General features: G+C 64.2%; 2 protein-coding genes across 3 annotated transcripts in view; one reads left to right on the top strand and one right to left on the bottom strand.

The window, feature by feature from the left end:
• The first annotated feature begins 647 nt into the window (after positions 1-647).
• On the top strand, positions 648-1941 carry RPS21 (ribosomal protein S21). 2 transcript variants are annotated; one of them, XM_027086804.1, is made up of 6 exons: positions 654-721; positions 931-993; positions 1088-1151; positions 1297-1368; positions 1743-1798; positions 1878-1941. In XM_027086804.1, exons 2-6 carry the CDS (start codon positions 944-946, stop codon positions 1885-1887), a joined length of 252 nt encoding a protein of 83 aa, XP_026942605.1. In that variant the 5' UTR covers positions 654-721; positions 931-943; the 3' UTR covers positions 1888-1941. The 2 variants fall into 2 exon arrangements, with proteins under 2 accessions (XP_026942606.1, XP_026942605.1); XM_027086805.1 differs by lacking the exon at positions 1743-1798 and having other exon boundaries at positions 648-721.
• Positions 1942-2062: 121 nt separating this feature from the next.
• CABLES2 (Cdk5 and Abl enzyme substrate 2) overlaps positions 2063-15594 on the bottom strand; it is a 31313-nt gene continuing 17781 nt past the window's right edge. Inside the window, exons 3-12 of the mRNA XM_027086802.1 lie at positions 15536-15594; positions 8539-8610; positions 8351-8443; positions 7173-7250; positions 6480-6588; positions 6067-6232; positions 5600-5703; positions 5309-5415; positions 4493-4697; positions 2063-4351 (exon numbers count right to left, since the gene is read on the bottom strand). The exon at positions 15536-15594 is cut by the window's right edge and continues 7 nt beyond it. Of these exons, the coding sequence (XP_026942603.1) occupies positions 4211-4351; positions 4493-4697; positions 5309-5415; positions 5600-5703; positions 6067-6232; positions 6480-6588; positions 7173-7250; positions 8351-8443; positions 8539-8610; positions 15536-15594 (1134 nt within the window). The 3' untranslated portion in view covers positions 2063-4210. The remainder of the gene's footprint in view (positions 4352-4492; positions 4698-5308; positions 5416-5599; positions 5704-6066; positions 6233-6479; positions 6589-7172; positions 7251-8350; positions 8444-8538; positions 8611-15535) is intronic.

Genomic DNA, 15594 nt, shown 5'->3' with positions numbered 1-15594 from the left:
ATGGAGTGGGCGTGATGTGGGGGGAGGGGTCCTGGGCAGGGGCCGGATGGTGCAGGGAAGGGCTGAGGGGGCTCGACCTGGTTCTGCCACGAGGCTTGGCCGAGCTCCTTCCCCGCTCAGGCACTGGTTTCCCGAGGGGTTGTCTTCCACGGCCTGGGAGGGCGCCCCCCACCCCAGCCGCTCCTCCCTCAAGACCGCAGGGGCTCTCCCCACTCTTCGCTCTTAGAACCAACGGCGCCCCTCCTGCGTCCACGTTCATGATGCCCGGCTTGTCTCCCGGGAAGCGCTTCGGTTCGCAGCTCTCACGTGCCCGTTCCAGGGCCCCCGGCCCCCGCCCTCGCCCCCCGGGTCCGCAGGTCCTGACCGAGCGGCCGCGGGCACCGGGCGGTCCCGGCGACGGGAAGCGCCCGCCCTGGGCGCAGCCCACCGCTGCGGGGACCCGCCCGCGGGCGCCCTCGCGAGTCCGCGCCGGCCACCCGCCCAGCACGGCGACTCGCCCTCGAGGCGCGGCCGCGGCCACCTTGCGGTCGCCAGACATCAGGAGGCTCTCACCCGCCGGAAGCAGAAGTGCGTCAGAGCGGCCGGCCTTGCTCTCTGCGTAGAGTCGCGGGGGCGTGCGGGACCCGGAAGTACTCGCCAAGGCCCCGCCCCACCCGCTAATAGCACTGCCGGGGGAGAAGGCCCTTCCTCTCTGCGCTCGCGCTCGTTGTGGTGCCACCAGGTAGGTCTCGCGGCCGCGGTCGGGGTCGGGGCCGGGGCCCGGGCTGGGTGGCGGCGCGGGGGCCTGGGGCGGGGCGGGGCGGGGACGGACTCGGGCGTGCGTGGGTCGGGGCCTGGGCGGGGTGGCGGCCCGGAGCCCGGGTCGGGGCGGGGACGGACCCGAGCGCGCGGACACGGCCCGTCCTCACGGCGCTGCTGGGGGCTCCACAGACGCTCCCTCAACATGCAGAACGACGCCGGCGAGTTCGTGGACCTGTACGTGCCGCGGAAATGGTGAGCATCCCCCGCCGCCGCCACCGGCCGCCGAGCCCTCTCCCTGCCCCTCGCTCGCCGAGCCCCGTCCCCGCTCACTGCGCTCCCCCCGCAGCTCTGCCAGCAACCGCATCATAGGCGCCAAGGACCACGCGTCCATCCAGATGAACGTGGCCGAGGTGAGCCGGGCGGCGGGACGGCTTGTCCCCTGGGGAGGGGCGAGGTCTGGGCGGGCCTCACGTCGATTCCCAAACCCCAGGTTTAGACCCGAAGGCGTTTGGGTGCACCTCTTTGTGACTCCCATTCTTGATTCTCGATTCATAGGTTGACAAGGTGACAGGCAGGTTCAACGGCCAGTTTAAAACCTATGCCATCTGCGGGGCCATTCGCAGGATGGTGAGTGTTCCCCGGCCTCGCTCAGCGGGCCTTTGAACCGGAGTGGCATCTCCCTCCCTGTTCCCACCCTGAGCAGGTTCGTTGGCAGAAGAGACTGCAGCCTGCTGCACTGGACTGTGCTGGCTGCCAGCCCCTTCCTGGGGGTGGAAAAGGGTGCTCGGGGGCCCAAGAAAGGGCCCACCCTGAGAAAACAGGCAGGCGATGACCTTGGAGCTTCCCAGTTATCACAGCTCCTTCCAGCCCCAGGGGTCTGACCCCTGTACCGTCAGGGGTCTGCCTGATGCTAGCGTGTCTACCCTTGGTCGGTTTGGACGGCAGTGTGGCTGAACCTCTGGCCAGCAGGGCGCCTGGTCCCAATGTGCGTTCTCCCCTAGGGCGAGTCAGATGACTCCATTCTCCGACTGGCCAAGGCTGACGGCATTGTTTCAAAGTAAGAGGACTGGGGTTTGGGCACAGAGGCCCAGGATGTCTTTGGAGACTAGGTTTTAAAGTTCTTCCTTTTGTTCTAGGAACTTCTGACTGGAGAGGATCCTGGATGTGGAACGTGTGTTATAAATAAAGAGTGAAAACCTATCTGTTGTTTCACTTGTGTGCTTCGGGTGGGGGGAGGGAGGGTTCCTCTGTGCTCTGGAGGGTCGGGGCTGGCGTTTTGCTGTGATTGGAAGGGGCTGGCCGGCTGAAGGGCAGCCTATGACACGTTGCAAAACCAAATTTTACTTAAAGCACAAATACATTACTTTTTGCAAACAGATCCATGACACTTGACTAGACAGTGAGGTCAGATGGCCACTTAAGCGCTCTTTTAAGTCCACAGCGCCTCCTAGGCACTGAGGGCGTGGCCCCAGGCCCTTGGATACAGATGTCTGGGCTGGTTCTAGGCGGTGACATTTTAGGCTGGAGTTTAATGCCTTAAATACTGGCTTCATTTGAGTACCACACAGTGGCAGCTGTTGACATTAAAAAGGACGCAATGCACTAAAGGGAAGGTTACAGACGGGTTTGGTGAATGACTAATTCTCACTACACGAACAGGTAAAGTTTCTGTATCAGCCATTCTAACATCTGTATAGACATTCCCAGGAAGATGTGTTCCTCAAGGCTGAATTGTAAACCAGGACGTACATTTTGTAAGTCGGTCCCCTGCAGTGCCTGTAACAGGAGTGTCCTTGAGACGCTGTGTTGGCTGGACAGGTCACTTGCAGAAGGGTTGCCTGGGGCCTAGCAGCTTCATCCTTCCAGCCCTCCTTGGTGCACGTCAGGTGTGGGAGCCATCTTGGGGAAGACGGGGAAGAGGCACTCCTCAATAAATAAGGTCAGGATACAGACTGGGGCTTCACGCTCCGTCCTGCAGTTGTCCCCCTCTCCTCCCTTAGCCCAAGCGGCTGACTGAGGAAGCAGGAAGAGCAGCCAGCAGGGCGGGAGCCGCTGTCCTGCACCCTTGCTGGGGTCTCAAGTTGCTGGTGGTTGAGCGCTCTGATGAGGGCTGGTCTCTGTTCTGCAAAAGCACCGGTGCACACGCTTAGGATGCAGGGTGGGGCTGTCCCGGAGCCCCTCCAGTGACAAGCTTATGGGACAGCAGTAGGGAAGCAGCTTAATGGCCCAGCCAACACGGTCCTTTCTGAGAGCAGCTGACCCGTGAAGGAGAAGCTCCAGCCCACGGCCTTCAGTGTTTCTGGTGGGGCAGCAAGTGGATGAACTGGGCCATGTGTAGCGTAGAGAAGCTGGCGTGCCGGGCACACACCTGCCCAGAAGGACAACGACCGGCCTTTGGGGTCGGCTTGGTGTGGCGGCTCCTCTGGCCCAGGCGGCTCCCACTTCCTGCCGGGAGGAAGAACGCTGGCCCGACCCTTGCGGGGAGGCAGGGCTGTGAAGGGGTCAGTCTCCTCCCCGCTGGAGGCTCTGGTGTGGTTCAAGTCACAACTTCAGCAGACGCCGTTTAACCGGCTTCTGTGCCCTCAGGAAAAAAGACCCGAAGAACCAAATCCTACACGACAGTAAACACGGTTTCTCCACAATATTGCGTAGGAAGATCAAGAGCCAGCAATCCAGTCATCCTGAAGGTCCCCAGTGTCGTGGGCAAGGGGCGGTCTTCCCGGTGAGACGGATCCTTGCGTGGGGTGGGCTAGTTCTGTGCCCAGAGGCCTGCTGGGGTGTGTGACCCCCAACAGGGCATCGGGACTTCACAGTGATGTGATCCTTGGAAGAACAGAAGTCTGAGAGTAAAAAAATGAGACTAAAACCAACCAGGGGTCTGCTATCCTTGGCTTCGGCTGACGCCAGAGCTGTGTGTGTGGATGTGGGTAGGTGGGTGCACACCCCCCGAGGGGGCTGTGCTGGGCTGGGAAGGAGCCGGGCCGAGGGGGGAGTGGGGATTCCACAGTGCAGTCTCCACGTCCGAAAACCCCAAACAGCCGAGATTAATGCCCCAACAGGTTAACGCTGGCAATCCAGCGCGTGCAGTGAGGTCTGGAGACCCAGATCTCCACGAGACACTAGTGCAGTGGCTACGATGGTAGCAGAAGGCTGGGTGATGCAAAGAGGAGAAAAGCTGTGAAGTCAGGATCCACCACCGCGCGTCATTAAGTCCTGGTGCCAGACCAGGCACAGGAAAAAAAGAAACAACAAAGCCCCACATTTTGTTCACGGAGGAACGCAGCAGGGCTCTCCGAAATACCGCGGTGGTGTGGTGTGCTTTGGAATGGAAGCCATGTCCCTCCAGGGAAGCCAGGGCGTGGGGGAGTGGTGGCACCAGCCGGCGAGGGCCGCGCGTCCACACCCAGTGCCTGGAAATGCGCCCGCCAGCCCACGACGTGCCAGGAGCGCCCGCAGGGGCCGGGCCACGCTAGAACTGCTGTGTGAGGCGTCGGTAATGAGGTAACACCTGGTTCTCGGGAAGGTAGAGAGCAAGTTCCAGGGCCACGAGCACCGTGAACTCAAACCCAATCAGATCCCGTCTGTTGAACCGAAACTTTTCTTCTAACTTCTGTGTTGAAGAAGAGAGAGGGGTTGAGCTGCGGCCCCTCCTCCGGTTCCCGGCCAGGCGGCCAGGTGGCTGGGTCTGGGCGTGGGGGGTGGTCCTGCCTCCCGCAGCCGGGAGCGGGGGGATAGGGACGTGCATACTCACATCGATGAGCTGCTTCACATCGTTCTTGCGGAGGTCGCTGCTGATCTTGGCGGCCAGCAGCACGCAGGCGCCCGCACACAGCTTGCGGTTCTGCTTGTTGACCTTGCCCTGCAGGATCAGCTTCTCGAAGTACACATAGGCCATGGACACCGTCACGGGCTCCAGATCGCTCTCCTCAGACAGGTTCCACATCTCGCGTTTCAAACTGCGGGTTTACACGGGAGCCAAGGGCTTTGGGGCCAGGAAGCGCCCACGTCCCTGCTTGAGGGGTGTGCCTTTGGGCCACCAGAAAAGCGCCATTTCCTCCCAGAGGCTGTGGCCCGGCGCTAGGGCCCACGTCTGGTGGGCGGGCGGCAGGCTGGTCTCGGTCTCCACTTGGCCCTCGGCTGGGCCCACGGCACCCAACTGTCCTCAAGGGGACCCCCCGGAGGACAGAGTCCCCGTGCTCCTGTGGCAGTGAGGGGGCCGTGTGGGGAGGGAAGGTCAGTGCAAAGGCCCTGAGGTGCGGCCGTGCTGAGGCAGAGTCTGGACCTCTGGCTGTGGGGCCTCAACCTCGTCATCTATCAAGTGGGGACGGTCACAGGGCCCAGCTCAGGGGCTGTGGGCACCAGTGAGGAGGAGCCCTGCAGGTGTGGGCAGGTATGAGAAGCACCGAGGGCACCTGACCAAGGAGGCGGCAGGGGAGCTGCTGGCACTGGCCTGGCTGGATGGCGGGAGGGGCTGAGGAGGGGCGCGTCCCTCTCTCAAGCTCAGGGATCTGCGTGGACCCGGCCTGGCGGCAGCGGGCTTGGGGACGCCCGCCTCGGCCCTCCTCACCTCCTGATTTTGCTCAGCGTCAGCTTGATGTGCGGGAACTTCTCCCGGAAGGTCTCATTCATGTCCTTCTTGAGGTCGGAGGGCTTCACGTACTCTATCACTGTGGTCTGCGACGGATAAGGACCGTCCCCATGCAGCCCCAGGGGCGTCTGCACGCCACCTGGGCCTGCAACCGTGAGGCCCCGGGCCCGCGAGAACAATGCCAAGACGTGGGTGAGGCTGGGCCCAGGGCGCGTAGCTGCCCCCGCCCCTGGTGCCGGCCCACAGCCCAGCCCTGGGCGGCGCCCCTACCATGTAGGACGCGAAGATGAGGACACGCTTGTGCTTGCCGCAGGGCCACTGAGGGTCATCCAGGAGGTCGGGGTTGTACTCCAGGGCATCCCCCGCGTCGGCCCCTGCGAGCAGAGGGCAACCCTGACCCACCACAAGCCCCGGTGAGTGGCTTGGCCAACCCCAGCCTAGTGCCAGGCAGCAGCTGTGCTGAGGGCGTCATCGTGGGACAAGGAGAGTGGGGTCAGGGGCTCCAGGTGTGGTCCCCCTCCTCGGGGGCCGGGGTCGGGGAGGACGTCCTGACGAGGAGGGGCCCCCGCCCAGAGCCATCGGTGGGTGCAGGTTCTCTGCGGCTGGGCTCAGGGGCAGCACAGGGCGTGCGCTCTGGGGGCCCCCCTCCTGAGAGGCTGCGGCGGACCCGCTCCCCAGGCTTGGGCTGAGGACTGTGGGGCCACCTGCCCTGCTCCCGGTCAGGGCCCTTGGGCTACCTAGTTCCGAGCCAGCTGGCGCTGCCCTGGGCGGGATGGGTTTGCATCTGGGCCCCAGCAGAGCGCGGGGGGCACTGGGCCGGGGCTGAGGTGGCGGGCCATGGCTGTCCGGCTTGAGCGTGACCAGGGCGTTGGTGGGGTACAGGAACTTGGCGTAAGACACAACCTGGCAGGCAGTGCATCGGGCTTAGCCCCGCCGCCCCGTCCAGGACCAGAGGTCCAGCCAGGTCCCTCCTGACCGCTGCAGCTCCCGCCGCCCAGGGCTGACGCTGCTCCCCGCTTGCAGGTTCCAGAACGCCCCGCCCCTCATCTGGGATCTGCAGCCGGAGCTCTTCCCTGACTCGGGGGCCCCGACCTCCCATCGTCACCAGGCCCCCACGAGGCGACCGGCCTGTTTGGGCGTCTGCTCCTACCTTTCCATCCGCCCCCAGCTCGACACCTTCCAACTGGAAAACCATCTCGGAAGACACGGAAACGCCGCCGGACGGATGCCTCTGCTTCTGGCTGTCCACCCTCAGGTCACTGCAACGCACGGGATGGGACAGAGCTGCCGGCCCTGCCGCTGACCTTGCGCAGGCGGGAGCTGAGCCCCAGGGGCCCACAGTGCCCCACCTCCACACCCTCGAGGCCCTGTAGCAGCCTCAGCAGGGGTCACGAGGACTCCCGCTATGAGAGCCGTCTCTGTCTCAGCTCCTTCCTGGTCCCAAGCCCTTCCTGTTCAATCTCCCTGGTGGTGGGCCGGCCTCGGCTTCACCTCAAGTCACTTCTCAGGGGTGCGCCCTCCACCTGCAGCCACACCCTCGGGCACACAGGTCCCGATGCGCGTCCCCACCCTGACAGCCGTCTCCCTCTTCCCGGGGCTATGCACTGGGCACAGCTGCCTGGCCTGGTCACGGGATGCACAGCAGTGTCCCGCCAGGAGGAACATCCCAGGCACCGACATTTAGCAGCTCAAACGGGATAACGGTGCGGACGCGCCCCTCCCCGAGGACCAGGACCCAAACGGCCTTCGAGCTCTCAAGCAGCTTCGGCAGAAGCTGGTCTGCTGGCCCCGTGTGAGGCTGCGATGGTGTGGAGCTCCTGGGCGGTGGGGACCAGCCGCTCACCTGACACGCAGGCCTTCTCCATAGGGCAGGACCGAGAAAGCCGCACACAGGGACCGTTTGGCGCAGATGAGCACGATCCTGCGGGAAGGATGGAGTCAGGGCAGGGCGGCAGGCGTTTCCCTTCCTGCCTAGACTCAGATGGGAACTGCCCCAGGCATCGGGGGACGCCCGGGATGGCGGTTCATACGAGAGAGGCCAGGCTGTGCAGACACCAGAGGCAGAGGCGCGTGCCCGAGGACGGCTGGTCAGGGAAGCCCATCCTCGGGCATCCCAGCAGGGCAGGGGCCTCACGGCATCAGAAAGCGCCCAGTTCCATGTTCCGAGACAAAGTGACCCGACAGGGGCCGCTGCGTGGGGCGCACAGCAGAGAGGATGGCCTTTCCTTCCTCTGGGCATGGCTCTGCCCAGCCCGGCCCCAGTTCAGCAGGGAGGACGACGGTGGAAGACCCCCTTCCCTGGCTGGGACCCTGGGCACCAAGGGTCCACTGAAGCCAGCCCGGCGCTCAGTCTGCCGGGGGCCTGCTCCTGGGCCAAGCCTGTCGTGCTGGGGACCACGCTGGGGTTCCAGGACTGTCCGAGCTACAGCCACCGCAGGGAAGACGCAGCACTGCCTGACCAGGGCTGCCTGGTAGGTGCCTGGGCACGGCCTCCAGCAGGAAGGGGAACGGTCTGGAGACGCTTTGGGTCAGGACGATGGCCTCAAGGCCAGGAGGGCAGAGCGTGAGGGACACGGGGCACGAGGGACGGGGCTTCTACAGATGTAGGGCCTCGGACGGCTGTGCTGGGCACTGGCTATCACTCTGCAGCCCTGTTCAGGGAAGCCAGATGCCCTCTGTGTTCCCTTCTCCCCCAGACACAGCCCACCACTCTGCCTGTTCCCACTGTGTTTCCAGCATCCCTGTGTTTTAGACTTCTACTCAAGGCTGCGGTGGCCGGGTGGCTCCTCGCCCGGACGTGCTGAGGACCCCAGCGTTTGGTGAATACGGAGGGAAGAGGGTGGGATGGGGAGAGGGTCCACTTCCGAAGGGACATGGGCTGGGCTGTGTGGGCGAGCAATTCCTTAGCGCGCTGAAGGAAGAAATGGCTGCTGACAAGGGCAGGACCCCGGACCCCACCGGGCACAAGGGAGGACCTGCTGGGCAGCCACAGGGCGGGGCTGGGCTGGCACACGCTGGTACCTGCTGTTCTTGGTGTCGTACTGCCTCATGTTCTTGATGAAGTGCGTCTTCTTCAGGCCTTTGTGTCTTGGGGATCCAGATGTATGTTTGGTTCTGCAGGTGAAAAGGAGGTCACTCTTCCCCTCCTGGGAGCCTCTCTGGCCCCAGGAGAAAGGACGGGGGTGCAAGCGGCAGGCGGGGCTCCTTACCTTTGAAGCGAGGCACATCCCACCGTGTCTTCCAGAAACTCGAGCGAGCAGCGCTGGGAGCCTACGCGCCTTCTGTAAAGAGGACACGGCAGGGCCTCAGGGTACTGTCCAGAGGCTGCCTCCTGCGCCCTCCTCCCAGAGGCCCAGCCTGCGTCTCAGGCCCCGATGGGGCCCCCAGGCCATGGGCCAGAAGCAGGTCTGCGGTGAGGTCTGAGTGTTGGGCAGGGCCACCCAAGGCCACAAGAACCTGAGGGGGACATGGCACCGGGAGGGATGGCTGGCCGGGCCCTGGTCTGCCCACCGCCTCTCGGAGCTCAGCCAGGGGTCCCGGGAAGGGGGCATGGTGGGGCTGGACAGGGTCCCGCGGTGGCTCTGCCACGTCCTGCCGACCCTCTCCCGCCCACCTCAGCGTGTAGTGCTGCCCCGGGCCCAGGACACCTAGAAGCCTCTCCCCCTCGGCTGGGCCGCCCTCCCAGCACCAGTCCCCGCCCCCAGCCTCAGGGCCCTGGCAGGGGCTGTTCCCTCGGTCTGGAACCTTCTTTCTCCAGATCTTCCCGTGGCTACGTCCCCCTTGACTTGAGGCTCAGTTCACACGTGGCCCTCCCCCTCCCCAGGACAGCAGCAGTCCTGGTATGCACGTCAGGGAGGTGTCTGCTTGGGCCTGTCGCCGGAAGCACAGTGGGCGTGCTGGGCTTGCGGTGCTCCCCCACCCTTGCCTCCTGCCTCTCAGCTCACCCCTGGGAGCATAAAGGAGCCAGAAACCCATCAACCCGCAGCCCCACCTCAGCATCGTCCAGGCCTGGTGGCCAGAACTCTTCCCAGACCAAAGCCCTGCCCAGGGACAGGGAGGAAAGCGCTTCTATTAGACCCACACAGAGGGGAGTCTGAACCCAGACGTGTGGCTGCGTGGTCAGGAGGCCCCCTGGGCTGGGGAGATGGCCTCAGTGACTCCTCGGGAAGGGACACAAATGGCCTTAGGTCAGGCCTGAGGCTGAAGGCCAGAGACCCCCAGACGTCCTGGGTGGTCGGGGAGGAGTGTGTCCCAGTGACCACAAAAGGGAACCAAAGACCGGCTGCCCGATGACAGTCGGGGGCTGCCCCCAGCCCTCTGAGGTGCTGACGGTGCTGGGGTTGTCCCAGAGACAAACCGGGTGTTTGGTCTGGTTTAAAACCATCCCAGGAGGGGGCCTTACCAGCACCCAGCACACAGGGAGCTCGGGAGGGCAGCCTCCCACCTGGCACTGGGCCCAGAAACCCTGCACAGGCTGCACCCTCAGGTCAAGGTCACACACCCAGGTTCTTGCCACCAAGGCCACCAGCAGGGACCGCTCAGGACAAAGCCAAGAAGCCGGGCTCTGCTGCCCCACTCCTCCTGGGCTCCGGTCACCGTGGTTTACGAGATGGAGGAACACGGGTCTCACTCAGCCTGGGCCGGGCAGGTGCCCAGGGCCCAGGTGTCAACGGCAGCCGTTCCCTGAGGCTGAGCCTCACTGCGGAGCCGCTCCCGGAAGCTGCAGCCTGCCCTGCTGCCGCCTTCCTTGCAGCATCTCACGGGACCCTCCCCCTGGCAGGACCCCTGGCATCCAGACGACGCCTGGCACGGTCAGGCCACCTCTCCCGGGTCAGGCCAGGTGGGAAGGGGGCAGCAGGAGGGGCACGTCAGGCAGGCACCCAGCACCCAAGGAGGCCTGGGGTAGGGACTGGTGAGCACCGGCCCCACGGTGGGCGATGAGGCAGGCCCTGCCCTGAGAGGGCGCCCCACTGCAGGTGGACGTGCAGGACCCGTGCCGGGAAGCGAAGCCGGCCTGGTGGAGACAGGAACGCCCCACACAGGTGTGCGTGTCCTGCCCCGCGGGGCTGGGCTCAGAGGTCCCGGGCAGCAGTCCCGCGTGGCTTTCTCAGGCTTGCTTCCTCAGGTAATTTCCCAGGTGAGGCCCGATGGCTCCTGCACGCCTGGGACCTCGCTTACAGGGCCCAGAGGCCAGCGGCAGTCTCCACGGAGGCAGCCATGGGCCCTTGGGGGCCGGGCTGCCTGAGCTCTGGCCCAGCGCGCTCCAGGAGACCTCTCTCATCCCACCGAGCGGCAACACCTGATCCCAGCTGGTTTCGTGCATCTCTATCTTTGTGGTTTTCTTCTAGATTTTCTTCTCTGTAAGCATTTTATACGTAAACTCAATCCTCACAGCCCTCAGCGTACAGGTGGTGAAACTGAGGCACAGAGCTGGCGGGAGTTAGGGGCTGGGAGCTGCGCCCTGCCCTCCAGCGCTGCCTCTGCCCCTGGATTCTGCCACCCGCCCCCGTGCCGCCCTCCTGACCGCGTTGGGGGAGCTGGAATCAAGGCTGCTGCGTGCTCTCAGGGCTCCTTTCCTGAACTCGGCCTGTGTCCGCGTGATGCTATTTGGGTTTGGGTCCAGAAACAGGGACGACGCTGACGAGGGTACCCTGAATCCTGAGCACAGACCAGGCTGGCCAAGTGAGGGGCTGTTGCTTTCGAGCCCCCCACTTCCCACCTCCCACCCCAGAGGAGCTGGCCCCGCGGCCCGAAGGAGGCTGAGAGCCCCGCTGGGATGGGGACCCTCCGGGGGCCACCAGGCAGCCACGGGCTCGCTCGTCCCAGGACGGGGACTGGCGCCCGGCCCCTTCCGTAGGCGGTGCCCTTTCCAAACCCACTGCTGGCCGGTCGACCAAGGAGGCAGCCTCTCAGGAGTCCCGAGGCGGGACCTCCACGGACTCCCACGTGGCCCTGGGAGGACGGCACCCCTGAGCACTCGCCGCTCTGGAAACGGCTCAGAATCCCAACGCTGACCACACGCCGGCCCGGGCCTGTAGGCACGACAGGAACGTTCCAGCAGCTCTACCCGAAACGAGCCCCACTGGGAGCAATCCCGCCGTGGGCCCCATTGGGAGCAGGCCCCTGGAAGCGGTGTGTGCAGGGCCCGGCTGAGGACCTGAGCGGGGACAGGCGGTGCCGCGCCCCGGGTCCTGCTGGTCGGTGGTCAGGATGTGCGCGCCTCTCCCTGTATGCCCGTTACTCTGTTTAAAAAGTGCTACAAACAAACTACAAAGAACAAAGCCTGGACTCCTGCCGCCTCAGCTAACACCCTCCCACTCCCCGACGTCTGGGCAGATGCAAGTCCCAGGGAGCCAGGAGGCCCTCGTGGCTAAGCCGTCCAAGGCACACGGGATGGTGCCCCCCACATGGCAGTGACTGGCCCGAGGCCGCCTGTGCTGGACTCTGTAGGGAAGATGGGGTCGGGGGCACAGGGGACCACCCCACTGGCTCACTTTCACAGCTGCCCCTTTACAAACCGGTGGCCCATACTTGCCTTCCCCCAGAGACAGGCAAGAAGAGAAATCGCCACTTTTTAGACGTTGTTTCCACTTGATAAACTCCTTCACTTTGTAACTGAAAAAACGGCCCAGCTGAGAAGAGAAGGGCTCCTGCCTAGTTGGGAGACCACTCAGTCCGAGCCAGGGGCCACGTGCAGGGGCTGCTGTGCGTGGGCTCAGCCGGTCTGAGAACGGGCAGGCCGCTGACAGGGGCCAGCATGACGACACTGAACCCTCCCCTGCCAGAAGAGTGTGGGCAGGGGTCCTGTCCGGCCGGCCCACCGCTTCACCCGGGCCTGAGCACGGGGCCTGGCACATCACAGGCCGTGGTGCATCCTTGTTGAGTGAGTGGGTCGCCCTAGGTACCCTGTCTCACCAAGTCCCTGCCAGCTTCCCCGGGTGACAGGACCCACATGTGGTCCTGGGCCGGCCTCCATCTCAGCAAGGCCTCTGGACCCCCTCTAGGCTCCAACCTCGGTGACCACTTCCAGCCGTTTTCCAGTTGGAGAGCAAGAAACCCCCAAATCAGTGATGTGAACAGACTGCCAGACACTCCACCGAAATCGCTTTAACTTGGACAGGCGCTCGGCAGCCTCCAGAGCGCTAGGCAGCTCCTGGCTAAGACGGCAGCTAAAATCCCAGGCCCTTCCTCGGGGCCAACCCTGCGCAAGCCCTTCCGAATTGCAAGGGTTCCTGCTCCCAGCTAACCCGGCCACGCCCCCGGCTCACCTTCCCCCGTGTTAGTGCCCTGGACTAACGACTAATGACGACTGCTGGGGGTTGAACAGTGTCCCCAAAATATGCTAAGTCCTCACCCCTGTCACCTGTGACTACGAGCACAGCTGCAATAGGGTCTTCACAGGTGTGACCAAGTTAAGGTGAAGCCGTTAGGCTGGGCCCTGACCCGATGACCAGCTGGGTCAGGGTGTCCTTACAAGCAGAGAGAAACGCCAGGTGAAGACAGAGACACCAAGAAGAAGCTGTGTGAGGACGGAGTCAGAGACTGCAGGGTTGTGGCCACAAGCCCAGGACATCTAGGGGACCCTTACCCCCGAGCCCTCCCAGGAGCAAGGCCCTGCCCACGCCCTGACTCAGGCTGTAACTTCCAGGACTGTGAGAGGAAACCCTGCTGCTGCCTGAAGCCTCCAAGCCCACTCCCCCGCCCCCCCGGAGAGAGGAGGGCCAACATGACAGAGGAGGGCGCAGTGGTCTCGTGGGGCAGGAAGAGGACCTGCAAGCCTGTGTCTGACCCATCCGGAGAAGCCCAGAAACCGGGTAAGCGCTAGGTGACCGTGGTGTCGAAATGAAAGCAAAGTTCTAGGGAGGAAGGTAAGGATTCTGATGAGTCACTCACTGGCTTAGCAGCAACAGCCGCACCAGACTATGCCCTGAGCATGAAACACAAACTCCCCACCGTGGGCTGAGCTGTGAGCACACCCTGGGCAACCGGGATGTAACACAAGTCCTCACTCCCCGGGCCGGGCCACCGTCACCCTCGCTGAGCCCTGGCCACCCAGCAGACCTCACAACAGCCCCTCCGGCAGGTAGTACCTAACACAAACCCATCTCACAGAGAAGCAAACTGAGGCTCAGAGAGGCTGTGCCACCTGCTCTGAGTCCCAGAGCTCCTGAGAGGTGGAGCTGGAATTCCAACCAGGTCTGTCCCCAAAGCCTGGGTCAGACCACCACACTCATGACACAGATTTTGGGAAAAGACCCTCAGGATTCTCTCCATTCCCCAGAACAACTTACCCTCGAAGTCCACAGCCTATAGCTGGCAGCCCCCTTGCTACTCAGCAGCGACTACCTGCGGCCCTGCCTCTGGGCCCAGGGAGCACAGAGAGAAACGGACAGTGCCCACCCCGGGAGCCTGCCATCTGTCAGGGGAGAGTCAGTGACTCTCAGACCCAAGGGCTGGGCCCTGTGCTTGGCAGCAGAAACCGAGGAGGGGCAGAGTCTGGGGGGCCAGGTGCGGCCCTGCGACATCTGAACGGGGATTTGAAGGCCAAGTGGGAGGGAGGGGCAGGAGAGGGCTCCTTGCACAGGCCAGGCCAGGGGAGGAGGGACACAGGGACCGTGGAGGGTGCAGTGGGAACACCGAAGGGCACCTGACTTGTGCCACATCCCAGCCTGTTCTGTGTCCCCAGAGCCTGGGCCCCTCACACGCTCTTCAGAAACAGCACAAGCACCATCAAGCCCCATCGCCAGGCAGGGCTCCTGGCTACAGGCGCTTCATCGCGTCCCCGCATTCGAACGGCTTCGCGGGCCAGGCTGCTGGCCCGTCGGTTCACAGCGAGGGCCTGGCCCCCAACCAGGGTGCCTCAACTGTTTGCTGAATGACACACGGCCTGCCCAGCACCACACACAGGGCTGCGGGACCGGGAGAGGAGGGCACAGCGCAGGCCTGGCTGTAGGTGAGCGGGACCCTCGAGGCCTCACACAGTGGACGTCCCTGCCACTCTGCCCTGGCGTGCGGGGTGACTCGAATGGGACCTGGCGTGAAGGGAGGACTGTCCTCGGGCTGATGGCTGCCAGGAGACAGGACCACTCCGCTGGAGAGTCTGCCGGCTGAGGAAAGCAGGCTTTGGGGCAGGGGGCGCAGACTAGAGGGGCAGAGCTCAGGGGTGGGGGTGGCCCTGAGATGGGCTGAGGCGTTCCTAGAAATGAAATCAGGGCAGGGGGAGTGCCTGCGATCTGGGATGTGACAGGCCCAGGGGCCCTGAGCTCAGAGTGGACAAAGGAGGCAGGGGTAATGGGGGGCCTCCAGTGACCAGTAGCTGTGGGATGGGGGGCTGGGAGGTCTGGCCTGGTGTGGGAGACTCTGGGGCTAGATGTCACAGTACAGGGAAGATCCCTGGCCCACGTGGAGGGGGTCACCCAGTTTAGAGAACGAAGGGGAACCCAGAGGGGGTGTTTGTGAGTCCCTGTGCCAGCAGGACTGGTAACAGTGGGCTGGGGAGGGGTGTGTGTCTGGAGCTGACAGGGCTCTGTGTCTGGGGGCTGATAAGGGCTGAGGGAACCCCAGACTCATGTTCAGGGGACTGACAAGATTGAGAGGACCCTGACCCCGTATTCAGGAGTGGCAGAATTAAGGGGACCATGACCCTTAAGTCTGGGGACTCACGGGGCCCGAGGAGACCCTAACATCCGTGTCCAGGGAGTTGACAGCTTGCAGATGACTCCCGACTCTGACATCTTAGGATGGTGGGGCCCAGTCAAGACTCCCTTCTGGGGCTGGCAAGGCGCAGGACACCCCAACCCTCTGTCCCTCACTGACAGGGCCCAGGACACCCCAACTGGTGTCTGGGGCTCACAGGGGATCAGGGTCACCTCCCGGTCTCCAAGTCCTACGCTGCCAGGTCACTCAAACCCTGTGGCACGAGCTGACCCTGATCTTCTGTAGGTCACCTCAACCCCACATTATGAGCTGAGCCAGCCCAGGGCCACCTGCCACCCTGCTCACTGCGCTGATGGCCCCCAGGTCACCCCGACCCTGTGTCCCGGGCTGTCAGGCCCCCAGGCCCCCTCAACTCCTTGCCTGGGCGACTCCACTGCCTCCAACCCTGAGCCCTGGGTGACTCCGCCAGGTGACCCCGACCCCCGCGGTGACCCAGCCCCAGGCCACCCCGCCGCCCCCCAGGCCCCAGGTGACCCGGGCCACACTCACCTCTGGCGCTGCCCGTCCAAACCCAGGCTCAGGCCGAGGCCCAAGCCGGCGGGCGCGGG

Source organism: Aethalodelphis obliquidens, unplaced genomic scaffold (assembly GCF_003676395.1).
Source record: "Aethalodelphis obliquidens isolate GAN/ISIS:26980383/991018 unplaced genomic scaffold, ASM367639v1 scaffold57, whole genome shotgun sequence".
NCBI lineage: Eukaryota > Metazoa > Chordata > Mammalia > Artiodactyla > Delphinidae > Aethalodelphis > Aethalodelphis obliquidens.
Note: the sequence above shows the minus strand (reverse complement) of the source record. Positions and strands in the feature narration are given on the sequence as shown.